Below are 19,680 nucleotides of genomic sequence, written 5' to 3' on the forward strand. Positions count from 1 at the left end.
ACCTATAGGTGTGATGGTCAGGCGTCCACATACTTTTGGCCATATCGAGTATCTTTAAAAATAAACAGAAGTACAACCCCAATTCCAATGAAGTTGGGACATTGTGTAAAACTTAAATAAAAACAGAATACGATGATTTGCAAATCCTTTTCAACCTATATACAATTGAATACACTACAAAGACAAGATATTTAATGTTCAAATGGATAAACTTTATTGTTTTTTGCAAATATTCACTCATTTTGAATTTGATGCCTGCAACACGTTCCAAAGAAGTTGGGAGATGGGCATGTTTACCACTGTGTTACATCACCTTTTCTTTTAACACCTTTTCTAACACTCAATAAGTGTTTGGGAACTGAGGACACTAATTGTTGAAACTTTGTAGGTGGAATTCTTTCCCATTCTTGCTTGTACAACTTCAGTTACTCAACAGTCCGGGGTCTCTGTTTTCATGTTTTGTGCTTCATAATGCGCCACACATTTACAATGGGAGACAGGTCTGGACTGCAGGCAGGCCAATCTAGTACCTGAACTCTTTTACTACAAAGCCACGCTGTTGTAACACGTGCAGAATGTGGCTTGGCATTGTCTTACTGAAATAAGCAGGGATGTCCCTGAAAAACACGTTGCATGGGTGGCAGCATATGTTGCTCCAAAACCTGTATGTACCTTTCAGCATTAATAGTGCATTCACAGACGTGCAAGTTACCCATGACATGGGCACTAACACACCTCCACACCATCAGAGATGCTGGCTTTTGAACTTTGTGCTGATAACAATCTGGACAGTCCTTTTCCTCTTTGGCCCGGAGGACACAACGTCCATGATTTCCAAAAGCAGTTTGAAATGTGGACTCGTCAGACCACAGGACACTTTTCCACTTTGCGTCAGTCCATCTCAGATGAGCTTGGGCCCAGAGAAGCCAGCGGCTTTCTGGGTGTTGTTGATATATGGCTTTCACTTTGCATGGCAGAGTTTTAACTTGCACTTGTAGATGGAGCGACGAACTGTGTTCACTGACAATGGTTTTCTGGAGTGTTCCTGAGCCCATGTGGTAATATCCGTTTTCTGTCTTGCCGCTTACTTGCAGTGATTTCTCCACGTTCTCTGAATCTTTTAATGATATTATGGACTGTAGATGATAAAATCCCTAAATTCATTGCAATTGCACATTGAGAAACGTTCTTAAACTGTTGGACTATTTGCTCACGCGGTTATTCACAAAGTGGTGAACCTCGCCCCGTCCTTGCTTGTGAATGACTGAGCCTTTCAGGGATGCTCCCTTTATACCCAATCATGACACTCACCTGTTTCCAATTAACCTGTTCACCTGTGGAATGTTCCAAACAGTTGTTTTTTGAGCATTCCTCAACTTTCCCAGTCTTTTGTTGTCCCTGTCCCAACTTCTTTGGAACATGTTGCAGGCATCAAATTCAAAATGAGTGAATATTTGCAAACAATGTTTGAACATTAAATTAAATGCAAACAATGTTTGAACATTAAATGTTTGAACATTTAATGTTTGAACATTAAATATCTTGTCTTGGTAGTGTATTCAATTGAATATTAGTTGAAAAGGATTTGCAAATCATCATATTCTGTTTTTATTTATGTTTTACACAACGTCCCAACTTCATTGGAATTGGGGTTATACATTAAGCATCCACCTTTAAGCCTGGATTTCGTCCATTGTGTTAAATTGTGAGGAGAAAAATGTAAAAATGATATATCTTAATGTTAATTACCTCCATTTAGCCTTTGCTAATGCCTGCTCTGTCTGTGTAGGAACTGAAGACCAAGTCTCTGAGTATGCTGACTGAGGCTGTCATGGATGGCAGTCAGGCCATGCGTGACCCAGTAGGGGGCAGCGTTGAATTCCACTTCGTCCCCATCCTCAAACTCATCAGCACTCTCCTCATCATGGGCATCTTCAATAACGAAGACGTCAAACACATCCTGAAGATGATTGACCCCAACGTGTTCGGAGATGCCAAAGAGGAAGAGGGAGGAGGAGAGGGGGAAGAAGAGGCTGCTGCCAAGGAGAAGGGAGAGGAAGCTAAGGAGGAAGAGGAGGCTGCAGAAGGAGAGCTGGTGGATGAAGGCGTGGGAGAGGAAGAGGAGGATGAGGAGCTAAAAGCCCTCAAAAAGGAGGAAGGAGAAGAGGGAGGAGAGACAGAGAAGCCAGGGGAGGAGCAGGGAGGAGAAAAGGTGGATGGGGAGAAGGCAGAGGAGGAGAAGGAGGCAGAGGAAGGAGGAGGCGAGGGACAGGAGGAAGCAGAGGAAGCACCAGAGGAAGGACTACTGCAAATGAAACTGCCAGAGTCGGTCAAACTGCAGGTGAGATCCACTCTAACCCATTTCAACGCTCAGACATCACAGTTGATGCCAGTGATAACAAATTTCACGTCAATTATTTCTAACGCATGACTTATTGAAACAAGCTAAGATATTCTGCAGGAGAAGGCAAAAACTTTAGGGTTAGTTAATGTGACAAGATTTTATCCTAATTCCTTCTGGACCATTTCTATTTGACAATTCTTTATGAAATGTTCACACAATGCTTGCTGTGCTGTAATGGTGCAAGAAAATAAAAAATGGATACAGGTTTTAATATGACATTGATAAAATCTAGTTCAGTATCTAACATGGACTGCAAAACTATCCAAAAAAACAATAGCAGTAACTCAGAAATTCACTCTCTTACACTGTCATAGTTCACTTATATCTTTCTAATATATACTTCCCTCCCCCTCTCTTTCTCTCTCTCTCTCTCTCTCTCTCTCTCTCTTTCAGATGTGTACCCTGCTGCAGTTTTTCTGTGACTGTGAGCTCAGGCACCGAGTGGAGGCTATCGTTGCCTTTTCTGATACATTTGTGCAGAACATCCAGAGTAACCAGCGTGAGCGCTACAATGAGCTTATGAGAGCCTTCACCATGTCGGCCGCTGAGACGGCCCGCAGGACCCGCGAGTTTCGCTCACCTCCACAAGAGCAGGTAAAGCACACACATCATCCTCACACCACATATAAAGTTGTGTCATGGAATTCCAGGTCTTGGCAGTGTTTCTCCATGGAAAAGCATTTGAAAAGAATGGCATTTGAAAAAATCACTGTGTTAAACTAAATGGTTGAGAACTAGATAGCCAGTGCAGGCTGGTGGTCAAGTTTTCAAGTTTGGGTATTATAAACACTATGGCAAAGATAAAATATGGGAAGAACATAAGAGGGCATGAAGATCATAGCATCCATAAAGTCATTTGCTAATTATTATTCTTCTTCTTATTATTATTGAATAGTTGGCTAGGTTTAAATTGAAAATTTAGGAGCTGACATACATCTGACATATAATAATTCATTATTTATTATTAGTGTTAGCAAATACTAGACAAAGTTTAGCTTACCTTAAAAATGGCTTGTTCTAGCAAAATTGAGCTGTAATCAAACTGTTGGCTACTATCACCAAAGTAGCTATGTGACAAACCTTGCTGGTTTGCATGGGGTATTTTGGTCTTCTGATGTCAATGTCAGCGGTGTTAGCTTGCATTTATCAGCAGTCGTATTTTGTCTTTTTAACCAACTCTTAATTCAAAGGATGTTTCTTTGTTTGTAAAGCAAGTTTTACATGAATAATGACATGACAGTTTTCACTTCCAAACTGCACTTAAAATCACAAATTGAACACATTTCAAAAAGATAGGTGCCGCTAAACATTTCACAAGCACTGTGTATCTACTCTATTGGTGCACTGCATGCATCAGTTTCTTTCTGTTTGAGAGACTTTTTTCTTTTTTAGGTTATCATGCTGACTAACTTTAAGCACAGTCCTGATGATGAGGAGTGCCCAGTGCCAGAAGAGGTGCGGGAATATCTCCAGCTGTTCCACAATGACATCCTGAACCACTGCGGTCAGTCACAAACACTTTGCAGACAAATGCTGCCCTATAATCACTGCAGCTAGTCACCATGTTTTTTGTATTTATGTGTCACCATCTGAAAGACGATGTCATCTAATGTCTGTTTATCTCAGGTGTGCATATGGAAGAGGAAGAGGAGGAGGAAGAGGTGGATACCTCAGTAAGAGGAAGACTGCTTAAGCTGGTGGAAAAAGTTAAGAACCTCCGCAAGAAGCAAGAAGAAGAGGAGCCTGAACCTGAAGAAGAGCCCAAGCCTAGTGAGTGACAGGTTTATAGTATAGGAAGCTTGGCAAGAGAATTTATTATTATATCACTCTGTAGAAATAATACTAACGACTCTATGCAAATTAGGTTCTAAGCGATGTATTTTAAGTTTTCAAGATATAAGAAAGTAAGAAGATATAAACCTATACAATTTTATCGTCTAATTTCTAAAATCTTCTTCCTCTCAGGTACTCTCCAGGAGTTGATCTCTCATACAATGATTCACTGGGCCCAGGAGTCTTTCATCCAGAACCCAGAGCTGGTGCGCATGATGTTCAGCTTGTTGCACCGACAGTATGACTCTCTGGGCGAGTTGATCCGGGCCCTGCCCAAGGCCTATGCCATCAATGCTGTGTCCATGCAGGACACAATGGACCTGCTAGAGTGCCTGGGCCAGATTCGCTCACTGCTGATTGTTCAGATGGGCCCAGAAGAGGAGAGACTTATGATTCAAAGCATTGGGTTAGTTCTGCCTGTCCTGCAGTCTTGAAGATATCACCACCAAACTCCATGTTTGGTCTGATTCTGGGAAGTTTGCTTTGACACAGCTTTATGTTTGGACATATAGTACAGCTGTTCAAAATCAGATTTTTGTTTCCCTCATGGGAATGAGAGGTAGAATGCTCAAAAAGAGTTCTGCAAAAGTTTGTACATGCTTACTGGGTCTCTCTAAAAAAAGGACACTAGCAAACACCTACGATACAACAACCTACCTAGCAATGCCTTAGCAACCACCTGGAACACGATAACAACCACCTTTCAACTCTTTAGCAACCACGTAGCAACACCCAAGCAACCACAAAACCTTAGCAACCACATAACATACAACTGAATCATCACACCACCTAAGTCACCTAAAACACTACAGCAATGTTCTAGCAACCACACTAGACACATTAGCAGTCACTTAGCAACACCCTAGCAACCATCTAAAATACCCTAGCAACTACCTAGCCATCATCTGACAACTACCTAAAATACCATAGCAACAACTAAGCACAATCCTAGCAACAATCTAGCCACCATCTAACAACCAACCAAAATACCATAGCAACCATCTAAACAACTTAACAGTACAGTGGATTGCCCTATGCCGTGCAATCATTCTTCATTCTTATCTTCTGATAAAACTTCTGATAAAAGATAAAAGTGGTCTGGGAGGTGGGGGGGACTTATGCCATGCACATATCCATGCTCAAATGACTAGACTTTTTTTCTGAAGTTGCTTAAAAATTCTAGGATTTGTAGTTTTTAAGCTTACTTTGGGTTACTGAACCTGAAAATATGTGTATTGTTACACCCCCAACCGTGAGTAAATATTAAATGCTCTGTCTAAGACTTTGCAATTCTGATTCATCCCATGATTCATGTCAAATGTATCAAGAATAATTGAGGTGCAATATTTTGTCTCTTAGGAACATCATGAATAATAAGGTGTTCTATCAGCACCCCAATCTGATGAGAGCACTAGGTATGCACGAGACTGTTATGGAGGTCATGGTCAATGTGTTGGGAGGTGGAGGAGATTCAAAGGTATTAATCTACTCATGTTTGATCACTGAAACAATTATGAAATACAAAGAGTCAAAGACTTGACATTTTAGTCACCTTTATTTTTAGCTGCAGTTTGAGAAGGCACTCTCCTTTTGTAAATGTATGGATGAAATTTGTGCTGACAGATGTTTGATTTTATTTTAACTAATTGTGTGCCCTGCTCTCTCTGAAGGAGATTCGATTCCCCCAAATGGTGACAAACTGCTGTCGCTTCCTGTGTTACTTCTGTCGTATCAGTCGTCAGAACCAACGCTCCATGTTCGACCATCTGTCTTACCTGTTGCAGAACAGTGGCATTGGCCTGGGTGAGACTCCTCACAAATCACACTATCTGAATGCCTTTTCTATCATAAATATAAATGCTGCACACATAAATTTGACAATAGATATTTGTTATTTCTGGGTGGTGAGTCAGAGTGGCCTGCTGTAAAGCTGAAATGTTACTGTTTATATTCAGGAATGCGTGGGTCTACTCCGCTGGATGTAGCTGCAGCCTCCTGTATCGACAACAATGAGTTGGCTTTAGCTCTGCAGGAGCAAGACCTTGAGATGGTAAGACATGCTTGGAAATTAGCTCACCTTTTTTTTTGTTTCACATTATCTTGTTTGTCATATATATGTGGATATAGAATTGATTTGTTCATTTTCTCTTCATCTTATCCAATAGGTGGTGACATACCTAGCTGGCTGTGGTCTGCAGATGTGTCCCATTCTGCTTTCTAAGGGCTATCCTGATATTGGATGGAATCCTTGTGGAGGAGAGCGATATCTGGACTTCCTCCGCTTTGCAGTATTCGTTAACGGTAAGTATTTGTTAAACTAAATGTCCGTCTACAACTACTTCAGTGCATTCAGAAACATGGGCTCATTTCAGCTGGAAAATCAAATGGTAAAATTTGTATTACCCCATAAAATGTGGGATTCAAATGGTATTAAACTGTATTGGAGTAATCAAGGTCTTTTTGGTCCATTACCCTCACTTTCAGCACATTGAACCAGCAGAAATTAAGTGTAGTAACAGGCTTAGTGACAATAATGTTACTTTCACTGGCTTGTAAATAAAAAAAATAATAATAAAAATAATAATGTATTTAGAAAACACATCAGAAACAATATGTAATATTTTTATATTTTTATTCTAAAGGTTTGCAGACTTAAAGGAGATGTTTGATAAAGTTTCTAGATATCATGATGACAGTATAGACTTGCTAAAAGCTACTTACATTAGAACTGCAAGCACTGTATGGATAAGCAAAATCACTGTGTCACTGATGCAAAGCACTGCTTATGTGGCGTTGCAAGCTATTTCACTGCTAATGGTATGGAGAATCTGCAGCCTGCAAAATGTGAATATATTCCAGAAGGTGCTTCAGTCTAAAAACAGTCCCCTGAACAGCCTTTTCTATTTATGTTGGTAGTCAGGGTACAGACAAAAATAGATGTGTATATATTTTTTAAATTTTAGTATAGGCCTACAAAAATGAGTAAATATACATTTAATTCCTTAAGAAACTCCTTATGATGATACAGATTTGTTATGGCAGAACACATGGGCAAGCAGATTTCAAGCCCAGCGCAGAGGAGCCCTTATTGAGCTTTTAACATTACATTCCCGCAAACCTCATTACATTGCTTTGGCTCTGTGTGTGAGGTAATTTAACCCTTAACAATGTATTTCTGTGCGGAAACTCGTCTCATATAATGATCAAATATGATTTATGTTGCCACACTAATAAATATTCAAAAAAGTGTGATTAATTTTTATGAACATGCAGTGAATATCTGGACCTTCCCCTACAGGTGAGAGCGTAGAGGAGAACGCTAACGTGGTAGTGCGTCTGCTGATTCGACGGCCCGAATGCTTCGGCCCAGCCCTGAGAGGAGAGGGTGGGGCAGGTTTGCTGGCTGCCATGGAGGATGCCATTAAGATCTCAGAAGATCCAGCCAGGGATGGGCCTACACCTAAGAAAGACAGACGCTTCATGTACGACTGCAGTGTCAGGAAAAGCTTAGCTATCTTGTTTTGGAAATGATCATGAACTGCCTTTCTTTGTTAATAAATCAAGTGATTTTGTGCTGTGCTTGGCTTACAGGTTTGGTGGGGAGGAGCAGCAGGAGGAGAACAGGGTGCACCTTGGAAATGCCATCATGTCATTCTACTCTGCTCTAATTGACTTGCTGGGTCGTTGTGCCCCTGAGATGCATGTAAGTTCCGTATGATGTGCCAGTTCAACTTACTTTTAATGAATGGCAGGGCATGCTAACAATGAGTTTTCATGTAAAGACTGAAGCTTAATATTTGGCTTGGCTTCTGTTCACAGTTGATCCAGGCTGGTAAAGGTGAAGCTCTGAGAATCAGGGCTATCTTAAGATCTCTTGTGCCTATTGAAGACCTCGTGGGAGTCATCAGCCTGCCTGTGCAGATTCCAACTTTTGGCAAAGGTATGCTAAGAAAGAGACATACCAGATGTACATACAAGCACAGAAACAGTGCAAAATGTTTGTTGACTGCAGTATGTTGCCATTAATATGAAGATTACTAACATGGCAGCTCATCATGCAATCCATGCGTAGCCCCACATAGTAACTACTTGTTCGTGAGGCTTAAAGGGAGTGAAATAATGGAACCATCAACAAGCTCAAGACAGAAAATGAAAGTTCAGTGATGAAAAGAGAGAGAAATGTTAATAAGTTCTTTCCCACACAAAAAAAGATGGTAATTCTACTCTGGCTTAGAAAATAGAGTTTGTGAGACACAAATACATCTGATTCTGAGAGTTGACATATTTTTGTTTTGATGTTAGATATTCTTTCAGTTAGATATTATTTTCAGATAGTCTTTTAAGGTCTGCCCCTCTGGCTAGATGCTGTATCTGCTACTATTGATAAAGAAAGTATTTCAACGACACTTGTTTTGATACCTTAAGGTAGAAGTCAGCACTAGCCCACTGAACAGTTAACTGGGCCAAAGCACACATATAGAGAAGTCCCGCAAAATAATAAAATAAAGTTGAATGATTACTGAATCATCATCTTTAGAATTTAGTCATTCTAAAGAGTTGAGAAGCTACCGATCATGTGAACAATATGCAATTTCGTACAGAGGTGACAGAGCCTTATAGTAAGTCTGACAGCTGCCAAACCCTGCAAATCACCAAAAATTACCATTCTGTATGTTAATTCCTGCTTTATGTTTACTGGGAATAAATGGCATTTGGTGAAGTTACTTTACAGTGAGCCTGATGACCATGGCTGTGTTATTTCAGCAGAGGATAATATATTTGTCTGTAGACTATGTCAGATATTGGAAAGCAGTTTTCTTTGACGCAGCTCCGTGGGTGGGAGTGGGTCAAAATGGCGCAAAAAGACCTAGAAACATTTTAGTATAAAACATTGACTGAAAAATTCTGTTTTAACTTCTCAATCTTAGGTAGCTTTTGCTACTTTTGGATCTCTTTCTCATTCTTCTCTTACTGTTTTGCCCACTTTGATGCTCACTCTTACAACAGAGGGTCAGACTGTCGAACCTAAGATGTCTGCCAGTTTTGTGCCAGACCACAAAGCCTCCATGGTGTTGTTCTTGGACAGAGTGTACTGCATTGAAAACCAGGACTTCCTGCTGCATGTGTTGGAGGTGGGCTTCCTGCCGGACATGAGGGCTGCAGCATCTCTAGACACGGTGAGCTATTATGTCAGCTTGGTTTAGAAACCTTTTATGAAATAATATCAAAAGTAACAGTGTTGGATTCCACATAGATTTGTCAGTGTTTTTTTTTTTCTGAATAAAGCAAAAATCATGCCTGGCAATAATTAGATTCGATCTCAATTTCTTCTCTCTAGTCAGTACCATAATAAATCATAGGCATGTAGAAGTCGTTATTAGTATTGCATGCCATTATTTCATGGATTGAGCAATAGTCTGAATGTGTTGCTGTGCTGTTTGTCTGTAGGCGGCGTTCAGTACCACGGAGATGGCTCTAGCTCTGAACCGTTATCTGTGTTCCGCTGTGCTGCCACTGCTCACAAAGTGTGCCCCACTGTTTGCTGGCTCGGACCACCGTGCCATTATGATTGACTCAATGCTGCACACCATCTACAGGCTGTCACGTGGCCGTGCCCTCACCAAGGCCCAGAGGGATGTCATTGAGGACTGCCTCATGTCCCTAGTCAAGTCAGTCAATCTCTTCTTTCACCTTTGCTGTAGTCTGTTTTATGTTTACATTTTAGGGTGTTTTAGTCTTTTTTACAGTTTTGGTTTTATTGATGTGTATTTTAAGGTATCTGCATCCATCAATGCTACAGCACCTGCTGAGGAGACTTGTGTTTGATGTGCCAATTCTCAATGAGTATGCCAAGATGCCACTGAAAGTATGCACACTTGTTCATTGCTCATTTTGCTTGAATTGTATGCCAGCATTTTCACGCTTCACATGCTTCCATTTTTGAGTCATGTTATTGGCTATTGCTGAGAGCTGAGCTGACTCTTTCTCTCAGCTGCTGACTAATCACTATGAGCGCTGCTGGAAGTACTACTGCCTACCCAACGGCTGGGCTAACTTTGGCATCACATCAGAGGAGGAGTTGCATCTCTCACGCAAACTGTTCTGGGGAATCTTTGAGTCTCTGGCACACAAGGTGAGGCACGAACATAATGAACCACTGAGTGTGTTGATAGATGAAATGATTTTTCTTTTTTTAACTGAGGGGTTGCTAAAAGGCTAAACTTCTCCTCTATTTAATATTTAGTGGTGGGCTTTGATTTGAATTATTCACTGAATGATTCACTCTGAAACTGCAAAATAAAACATAAACTATAAACCATATATTACTGAAATGTCTTACATCCTTGAAATGTCCATGGTTTGGGTAGATTTGCCTCAAATAATATTAAATCCAGTTAGGAGATATGAATGTATGGCAGTCTTAGCTGGATGTTAACACAATACAGGAAATCGCTTTGTGATGCTAGCGAATATTAGTGTTGTTGTTGCAGGTGTAATTTGGTAATTAAAATCTACATATAAAATGAAGGATTCTACAGTCTTTTCAGCTAGGACCATGGAATTCTGCAGGATTGTAGAGCTCATATGTGAATACTTTTCAATCAATCAAACATTTGGTTTTGCTATAAAAAAAGTGGTGAAATGTTGAGAAACTTCAAATCTAACTGCCAAAAATAATGTCACACCAACTTTCCTAGACAGTACGTACATACACTCATATACACACTAGCAACTATGGGATACCATAGCAACAGCCCAGCAATAACTTAACAACCTTCTGGATACCATAACAACAGCCCAGCAACACCTTAGCAAATGCCTGTGTTTCTATAGCAATGGCCTAGGAACACGTTAGCAACCACCTAGGATACCATAGCAATGGCCTAGCAGTACCTTAGCAACTGCCTAGGAGTACAGCCATGTTTTTTTTTTTTTTTATTTTCCCCTTACTTTTTTTTATGTGTGTATTTTATCATATATTTGTTGTCACGATTTTTAAAACCAGTAAGCCACTTGAGACCATGTGTACAGTGATTATCACAGGTACGTGGGCAGGGTTTAGGTCTATTGTGCCTAAAATCACAGTAACACACCGCCTCATGTGGATTATTGCTCTTTTTTTTAATAGCATAAATACTCAACATATCTACAGACCTATAGGTCTCAGACCTATTCTTAACAGATTTTTCCCTTTACAGAAATTTGATGCAGAGCTGTTCAAAATCGCTATGCCATGCATCTGTGCCATTGCTGGTGCCATCCCTCCAGACTACGTAGATGCAAGCTATTCTGCAACAGAGAAGAAAGCCACTGTTGATGCTGAGGGCAATTTTGATCCCAGACCTGTGGAGACCACCAAGTGAGTACTGCCATGGAGAAGCAACTATGTTAACTTCATTTTGTGAACATGGAGTCAGGAATTTGTTTTCATCCTCTTTAAAGAAGTAAAAGTATGAAAGCTCCAGGATAAAAAGAGCAGGATTCATAAACTAACTGATTGGCTTTTCACAGCACCATCATCCCAGAGAAACTGGATGCCTTCATTAACAAATATGCAGAGCACACTCACGATAAGTGGGCTTTTGAGAAGGTTAGTCTGAACTTCTCTCACAAACATCACTTATTTCCCAAAATATTTTTGATAATTAGAAAGGTTTTAGTGGTATTTCATTTAAAAACATTTTCTTTCAGATCCAGAACAACTGGACATACGGAGAAACGCTGGATGAGATTGCCAAGACACATCCCATGCTTCGACCATACAAGACATTTTCTGAAAAGGTCTGAACGTGCATACATTAAGCTTTTCACTATTCAGATACTGCAGTTAGCAAAGTCCAGTGACTATACTGATTACTTTTTCATGCCAGTTCTAAGAAAGCTGCCCTCCTCTGTCCCTCAGGATAAAGAGATCTATCGCTGGCCCATTAAAGAGTCTATTAAGGCCATGCTGGCTTGGGAGTGGACTATAGAGAAGGCCCGAGATGAAGGAGAGAAGGTAGAAAAGGCTGCTACCACTGCCACCAGGAAGATTTCCCAAACTGCTCAGGTAATACTGGGAGGAAAAGGATAGACACAGAGAGTGAGGAAGCAACATCTGGCTTAAAAGGTATATTATTTGAATCTAAACCCAAAGTTGTGTGTTTCTGTATCCCCAAAGGCTACATATGATCCCAGCCAGGGATACTCTCCCCAGCCAGTGGACTTAGCTACCATGGCTCTGTCCAGAGAATTGCAGGTATGCTACGAGATGGAATATATGTTGAATATTTAAGTAGTTTAATGCTTTACTGTACCATCCCCTTTTTGATTCTTACATTTTTCCATCTCTAGTCAATGGCAGAGCAACTGGCTGAGAATTACCACAACACCTGGGGACGGAAGAAGAAGATGGAGCTTCAAGCCAAAGGTGATGGCTAGATTCTGTTAATTGAACAAATTACAGCACTACATAACATTTATTCTACATCTAACATTTCGTTGCTGTCCGACGAAAAACATGTATCTCCATTTTTGTCGATTTTTAGTTTTCTGTATCATTTGAACATGGTGGCTGTCCTTTACATTGAGTGAAAATTTAATGACGAATGAGAAATGATCCAAAATGACTTGGATCTTCAATCTCTTCACATTCACTTACATTAGAAGTAAAGAACAGTTTTGCCTTCTCTTGTAAAGTTACCATTTTGGAGATACTTGTTTTTCTTTGGACAGCAATAATTTGTCGGTAAAACTTTGTTTGAAGGCTTACTACATATGGACTTCATAACACATGAATGAGCACTGGATAATATTTTTATTTTAATCTATATATATAAAGTGATACACAGCATATTTATGAACAATTTATACTATGAACTGCAAGATTACATAAAATGTTTAATGGCATTGTATTGACATTAGAGGCCTTAAATTAACAGTAATTGACAGATATTTGTTCCATTTATAATAATATTACAATACATTTGTAATACACTAGGCAAGGCATCATTATCAACAATGGAACATATAAGGCAGAGGCCCGGTTAAGAGCTCCATATATCAGTTCTGTATATTTATATTGTCTACATAATTACAGTTTCTAATGAAGGAAATCTGTGTGACTGCAGTGATAAAGGAAATCTGTTTTAATGTCTGCTGCCACACAGCTCGTATTAATATAAAATGTTCATCAGAATAATATCATTAATAATTCACAGACATTTATTTTTGATACTTAAGTAGTTTTAAACAAAATATTTTACCAAGAGTATTTTTATTATACTCGAGCACATTTTTTGTGTGGGAATATGAATGTTTATGCATATAGAAAAATGTGTGAAAATGATCACTTTTATTTGAGAGCATCAAAATCTTCCATAGCACAAATTATGTACAGGAACAGACATGCAAAAATGCATCACATTAATTTAATTTGGCTCTTTTAAGGACATATGAGGAAGGCAAGTAAAGTCATTCTTATCAAGTCAGTGAATGTAGTGCGATAATAAGTATTTGAACAGTGATGTGTTACACTACCTTGTTACAGAAAAATGGTAACCACGTTACTGTAACATGTTTTTGGTAACACGTAACCCTTAACATTGTTGAACTGTGATCTACTGCTTCCCAACGTGGCAATTAGAAAGATCATTTGGAGCAAATCATGTTTTATTATTAACATACCCAATCACAGCTTAACTTCTCATAAATAATTTAATGTGAATGAAACAGTGAATGTTAAATAGTAATCATGTAAATAGGAATAAGGGTGGCACAGTGGCACGCTGTCGCCTCACAGTGAGGAGGGCCTGGTTCAATTCCCCGGCCGGGTGACCAGGGTCCTCTCTGTGTGGAGTTTGCATGTTCTCCCCGTGTCTGCGTGGGTTTCCTCTGGGTTCTCCAGTTTCCTCCCACAGTCCAAAGACATGCAGTCAGGCCAATTGGACATGCTGAATTGCCCCTAGGTGTGAGTGTGTGAGTGAATGTGTATGTCTGTCTGCCTTGCAATGGACTGGCGACCTGTCCAGTATCCTGCCTTCCGCCCGATGACCGGATAGGCTCCAGCACCCCCCCACGACCCTGAGGGAGAAGCGGCGTAGAAAATGGGTGGAAGGATGGATGAATAGGAATAAGAACAGATTATTCACAGGAGTTGTAATAAGTATATCGGTCAAATGATTACAGGCACTGCTTATTACTGAATGCTATATGTGTCATTACAGGTGGCGGAACCCATCCTCTGCTTGTTCCTTATGATACGCTGACGGCCAAGGAGAAATCCAGAGACAGGGAAAAAGCCCAAGACTTGCTTAAATTCCTTCAGTTTGAAGGATATGCTGTCACCAGGTATTAAAACTTGCAAATTGTTAGGCAATTTGCCTTTAACCCTATGTAACTGAATGTCTTGCTGGTGAAACATTTTGAGATTTTGGCGATAGCCCTTTAAGCTTATCTAAATCCGCTGCCAGACGAGTTACAGCACATGCATTATATTAATGCATTTGGCAAATCTTATCCAGAACAGTGTAATAATTTTACAGAGGTAGGTGAATATACTGTTAGGAGTCTTGCACTAGTAATTGCCCAAGTGAGGAATCAAATCCCAGCTTATACTATTAGGGCAATGATATTACCCAGTATGCTACACTATCCTTGTAACATCAACTGCACGTTGACCACATTCAAATGTAGAAATGGTGCTGTCTGTGTGCTAACATGTTTTCTATCATATAAAAGCTGCACAAGTGTGTGATGTATTTTTTCAGGGTGTATGTGCAAAATTATTCAGAGTGCAGTTCTTATTAATGAGAGCTTACCATAAATCCAACCGATGTCTGACTCATATTCCTATTCATGTGTTTTCTTGTTCAGAAAGTTAATAAAATATATACATGTTTGGCTTTTTTTGATCATGTTCTTTAAATATCAAATAAACACAATGAGTGTTTACATTATTAACAGAGAAGAGTTGATTAAGAAATGAAAATGTGGTAAATGTGACCATTGATCGTGATGACCCTTCCCTGCATTGGCTTACTTAATTTTTAATCTTTCTTGTTGTTTCTTTTTTAAAGTGTTTCTCCTCTGATGCTCTCTTGTGCTTTGTCTCTTGTGCAGGGGTCTGAAGGACATGGAGCAGGAGATTTCTTCCATCGAGAAGCGTTTTGCTTATGGCTTCCTACAGAAGCTGCTGAAGTGGATGGAAATTGCTCAGGAGTTCATTGCTCATCTCGGTATGGATATAAGCTATTTTTGCAATACTCAGATAATGCTGAATAAAATAATCTTACTCTTTAACAGAAATAACACCTAGTATGATAACTGATTTGTGCATTTATGTGTGACTACAGAGGCTGTTGTGAGCAGCGGCAGAGTTGAGAAATCCCCCCATGAGCAGGAAATTAAATTTTTTGCCAAGGTGAGAAAACCTCAGCCCTCATATATGCCTTTAAAAGTGCACTTAGCACCCAGTGTGAAAACGTATCAAACTCTGAGAGTTGTTTTTTCATGCTTTTTCATCCATAGATCCTGTTGCCTCTAGTAAACCAGTACTTTAAGAATCACTGTCTCTACTTTCTGTCCACTCCTGCCAAAGTGCTGGGCAGTGGTGGCCATGCCTCCAACAAGGAGAAAGAGATGATTGCCAGGTAATTAATGTTTCAAATATCAGATACCCTGTATTTACTCACATAAAACTTACAATGAATTAGATTTGAATACTCATGCCCTCACTCCTGCTTTCCATGATAAAACACAGCAAACTAGCCAAATGACTTGATAAAATAAGTAAAGGCAACTAACTAAAAAACCACGACTTGGTTAATAAAGTGATAATTCTAATTAATGATGTATTAAGGGTGATTTTGAGGATGAGTGTTCAAATACCCATTCAGAAATACGAACAAGTGTTCCAAGCCTGTAAAATGTTGTTCTGGCCAGCTCAAAAATTGATATTAGGCAATTGATGTTAGGCAGTAGTGAATCCTACATCTGTTCATTTTCTAAATTACTGTTGTTGAAGCTACATCAAGGATATGGATTTAATGTTATTTCATGTGATTTTTAAAGCTCTTAGACATTTAGGAGACAGACTTTTTGTATTTAAATGCTGCATTCTTTCTGCTCCTTGTATTCCCTTCTGCCTGTGGTACTTTGTGTTCCATCTCTCCGCAGTTTCCCTTTTCAGTGTCTGCCCATTGTTTTACTCTCATTTCTGGACCACATTGATTTTCTCCTTCTATTATCCTTACCTGAACTTCACCCTCTCTTTTTCCCTCCATCCCTACCTCACTTTTTTTCCTTTTCCCTTGCTCCCTCTCTCTCTCTCTCTCTCTCTCTCTCTCTCTCTCTCTCTCCCCCTGCCTCAGTATCTTCTGTAAATTGGCTGCTCTAGTGAGGCACAGAGTTTCCCTCTTTGGTAAGAACCTGCATAAGAGGCTGATGTTACATCTCTTTGCCTCTCAGCTCTGCTGTTCTGTTTTATTAATAAACCCTCACTGTGTTCCATTCATACAAGCTTCTATACTATTTGCTTTTACTTTTTATTGCTGTTTCTGTCTTTTACTAATGCAATTTGTTCTTCTTCTTCACCTCTGTCTCTCTCTCTCTCTCTCTCTCTCTCTCTCTCTCTCTCTCTCGCTTGCACACACACACACACTGCGCTTGGCATTGCTCTCCGAGTGCTTCTGCTATAAATTGCTGTGCTTTGCTTAAATGTTTGTGACTCACCCTGTTCAGCACTATGCTGACTTGAAAATAAAGTAAAAGCTTATATTATGTATTTTTCTACAAAATGCTCTTATAAGAAAAATGCACACAGAGCAATAAACAGCAGCTGTACAATTCCATTGCATTTTTTAGCATGTGCTTTCTCATTGCAATCATTGTGACTGTATTCATGGTATATCAGCTACTTTAAAGCCAACCTAATAATCCTTTGCACACTAAGTCTGAACCATTTTTATCCTGAAATCAAAATTTGAAAGAGTGCAATTTTTAGTTTACCAGAGCTGCAATTTTAATTATATCTTGGATTATTCAATGTATTAAAAGAGGAATTCTTACCCTATAATGCAGAGCTTCCGAAGTGGCAATCTGGCTGTAGATTTAGCCTCAAGTCTCAAAAGATAGATGTGCTTAAAATAATCAAATTAAATCACAATTACAATATATAAATATATAAAAATATACATATATAATATATAAAAATTGCAATTTTTCCCAAAATTGTTCAACCCTACTGAGTGTAATGTATGTGTATGCAATTTATTCAACCAATGAATTCATTTAAACATGCCTATAACTGACAAACTTTTTGCAAACATTTAAATGATAAGTCTGTGTTCTGCATTGTTACCGATGTTGTTAGCATCTCCAAAAGCAGAAGTGTCTGATGCAAGTTGCTCTTGTGTTCTCTTGTCCTTTATTTATTATTATCATTTATTATGTGCATGTTATATTACAATGGCGGTGATTTTTGACAAATCGACAATAACTCATAACACCAACCCTACCAAAGTGGTACCACGACATGATGGTGCCGGGTACAGTCCTGCGATCCATTAGTGACACCTGTCCATGGTGTGTGTGTTGTGTACAGGAACTGATGCATCAGCTGTAGTAAACTGTCTCCACATCCTGTCCCGTTCACTGGATGCCAGGTAATTTAATAACTCTCTCTTAGGAAACCAGTACACACTACATCCCATTACTCTTTCTCTCCTCCCTCTATAACCCCAGCAGTTCTCAGTCCCAGACCACTGCATATGTGAGTCAGCTCACTATGAAATTAGCAAGCCCCGCAAGAGTTGAGTCAGATGTGAGGGTGGATGGAAAACACAAAGTGAGCAGTATATTCAGTCTTTAGAACTCAGATACAGATACCTGGCCTAACTCCATTACTCTGTACAGGACTGTGATGAAGTCCGGCCCGGAGATCGTAAAGGCTGGCTTGCGCTCCTTCTTTGAGAGTGCTGCTGATGACATTGAGAAGATGGTTGAGAACCTCAAACTGGGCAAAGTGTCCACCAAAAATCAGGTTAGATGTCCCATGGGTGCTGTTGTGTGTTAGTTCCTGTCACACTATCATGTCAGGGCCGCTATAATTCTTCACTGCTTTCTTCCCCAAAGGTTAAAGGGGTGTCTCAGAACATTAACTACACCACTGTTGCCCTGCTGCCAGTGCTTACTTCTCTTTTCGACCACATCGCCCAGCATCAATTTGGAGATGATGTGATCTGTAAGATATCCATATAATTTTCTAACGTTTTCTGGTTGTTTATTCATATTGTCCAATAGTTTCAAGTTAAATGAAGGCTATATTTCACACGAATGTGTTCTCTTTCTATTTCAGTGGATGACTTGCAGATATCCTGCTATCGCCTCATGTGCAGCATTTACTCTGTGGGCACAGTTAAGACCCCTCATGCTGAAAAGTAAGTTAAAACTAACTTAGCTTTTGCTGCCAGATCCTAGGGGTAGACAGTATAACAGTTTATCACTGGTACTGGTAAATATTTTTGTGATGTTACATTTTTGTGATATCACCCACTCTAAAACATGCACATGTAAAGCAATGTGAGAAATCGTATTTTGTTTAATAATAATGTACGCTGTCTATAGGCTAAGGCCCGCTCTTGGGGAGTGTCTGGCTCATCTGGCTGCTGCTATGCCTGTGGCATTTTTGGAGCCCAACCTCAATGAGTTCAATGCATACTCAGTCTATACAACCAAAACACCAAGAGAGAGAGCAAGTGAGTACCTGATACTATTTGTTTTAATGTACTTTAGCAAACCATGTGCATAGAACATGTTTTGGTAACTTAAAAGCTCCATATGTGTAGTTAAAGCTGTGTGAGAACTGTACTGTTGATCTATTGAAAGTTCTTCTCCCCTTTGTTCTTTAGTCTTGGGTCTGCCCAGTCAGGTGCAGGAGTTGTGCCTGGACATCCCTGAGCTGGACGTGCTGATGAAGGAGATCGGAGACCTGGCAGAGTCCGGGGCCCGCTATACTGAGATGCCCCATGTTATTGAAATTACCCTGCCCATGCTGTGTAACTACCTCCCCCGCTGGTGGGAGAGGGGACCAGAGAGCTTCCCTGAACAGGAAGGACAGCTGTGCACAGATGTCACCTCCGAACACCTCAACCAGCTCCTGGGCAGCATCATGAAGATAGTGGTCAATAACCTGGGCATTGATGAGGCCTCCTGGATGAAGAGACTAGCTGGTTAGTAGGCGACTAATAATTAGTCACTTCAGTCACTGGCATATGATGTTTCTAGAAGCTTTCTAAGGGTGATTCTGCCAGTTGCTTTTGTTTTCATAGCATGGAACTGATTTGTAATTTAGTTGAAGTCTGGCATGCTGAGTGATACTTTACATTGACTTGCATTAAGTGCCAGTTACATTGTTTCCAAAAACCTTAATTATGAAGGAGATTCAAAATGACATTGCTCCTGAG

At 39.9% G+C, this 19,680-nt stretch overlaps 1 protein-coding gene across 5 annotated transcripts in view; it reads left to right on the top strand.

The window, feature by feature from the left end:
• LOC108432714 (ryanodine receptor 1-like) overlaps positions 1-19,680 on the top strand; it is a 115,523-nt gene that overhangs the window by 52,441 nt on the left and 43,402 nt on the right. For all 5 annotated transcript variants that reach the window (XM_017706800.2, XM_037540171.1, XM_037540172.1 and 2 more), the window contains 33 exons: positions 1,790-2,341; positions 2,798-2,998; positions 3,797-3,908; positions 4,031-4,174; positions 4,370-4,643; positions 5,597-5,714; positions 5,908-6,040; positions 6,193-6,287; positions 6,403-6,538; positions 7,536-7,719; positions 7,829-7,940; positions 8,057-8,177; positions 9,245-9,414; positions 9,686-9,906; positions 10,013-10,103; positions 10,230-10,370; positions 11,437-11,597; positions 11,750-11,828; positions 11,930-12,019; positions 12,141-12,287; positions 12,399-12,476; positions 12,572-12,647; positions 14,443-14,566; positions 15,338-15,453; positions 15,571-15,638; positions 15,746-15,867; positions 16,588-16,637; positions 17,820-17,880; positions 18,131-18,257; positions 18,350-18,458; positions 18,573-18,654; positions 18,842-18,972; positions 19,126-19,446. In XM_017706800.2, the coding sequence (XP_017562289.1) occupies positions 1,790-2,341; positions 2,798-2,998; positions 3,797-3,908; positions 4,031-4,174; positions 4,370-4,643; positions 5,597-5,714; positions 5,908-6,040; positions 6,193-6,287; positions 6,403-6,538; positions 7,536-7,719; positions 7,829-7,940; positions 8,057-8,177; positions 9,245-9,414; positions 9,686-9,906; positions 10,013-10,103; positions 10,230-10,370; positions 11,437-11,597; positions 11,750-11,828; positions 11,930-12,019; positions 12,141-12,287; positions 12,399-12,476; positions 12,572-12,647; positions 14,443-14,566; positions 15,338-15,453; positions 15,571-15,638; positions 15,746-15,867; positions 16,588-16,637; positions 17,820-17,880; positions 18,131-18,257; positions 18,350-18,458; positions 18,573-18,654; positions 18,842-18,972; positions 19,126-19,446 (4,747 nt within the window). The remainder of the gene's footprint in view (positions 1-1,789; positions 2,342-2,797; positions 2,999-3,796; positions 3,909-4,030; positions 4,175-4,369; positions 4,644-5,596; positions 5,715-5,907; positions 6,041-6,192; positions 6,288-6,402; positions 6,539-7,535; positions 7,720-7,828; positions 7,941-8,056; positions 8,178-9,244; positions 9,415-9,685; positions 9,907-10,012; positions 10,104-10,229; positions 10,371-11,436; positions 11,598-11,749; positions 11,829-11,929; positions 12,020-12,140; positions 12,288-12,398; positions 12,477-12,571; positions 12,648-14,442; positions 14,567-15,337; positions 15,454-15,570; positions 15,639-15,745; positions 15,868-16,587; positions 16,638-17,819; positions 17,881-18,130; positions 18,258-18,349; positions 18,459-18,572; positions 18,655-18,841; positions 18,973-19,125; positions 19,447-19,680) is intronic.

The sequence above is a fragment of the Pygocentrus nattereri genome, chromosome 7 (genome assembly GCF_015220715.1).
Source record: "Pygocentrus nattereri isolate fPygNat1 chromosome 7, fPygNat1.pri, whole genome shotgun sequence".
Classification (NCBI taxonomy): Eukaryota; Metazoa; Chordata; class Actinopteri; order Characiformes; family Serrasalmidae; genus Pygocentrus; species Pygocentrus nattereri.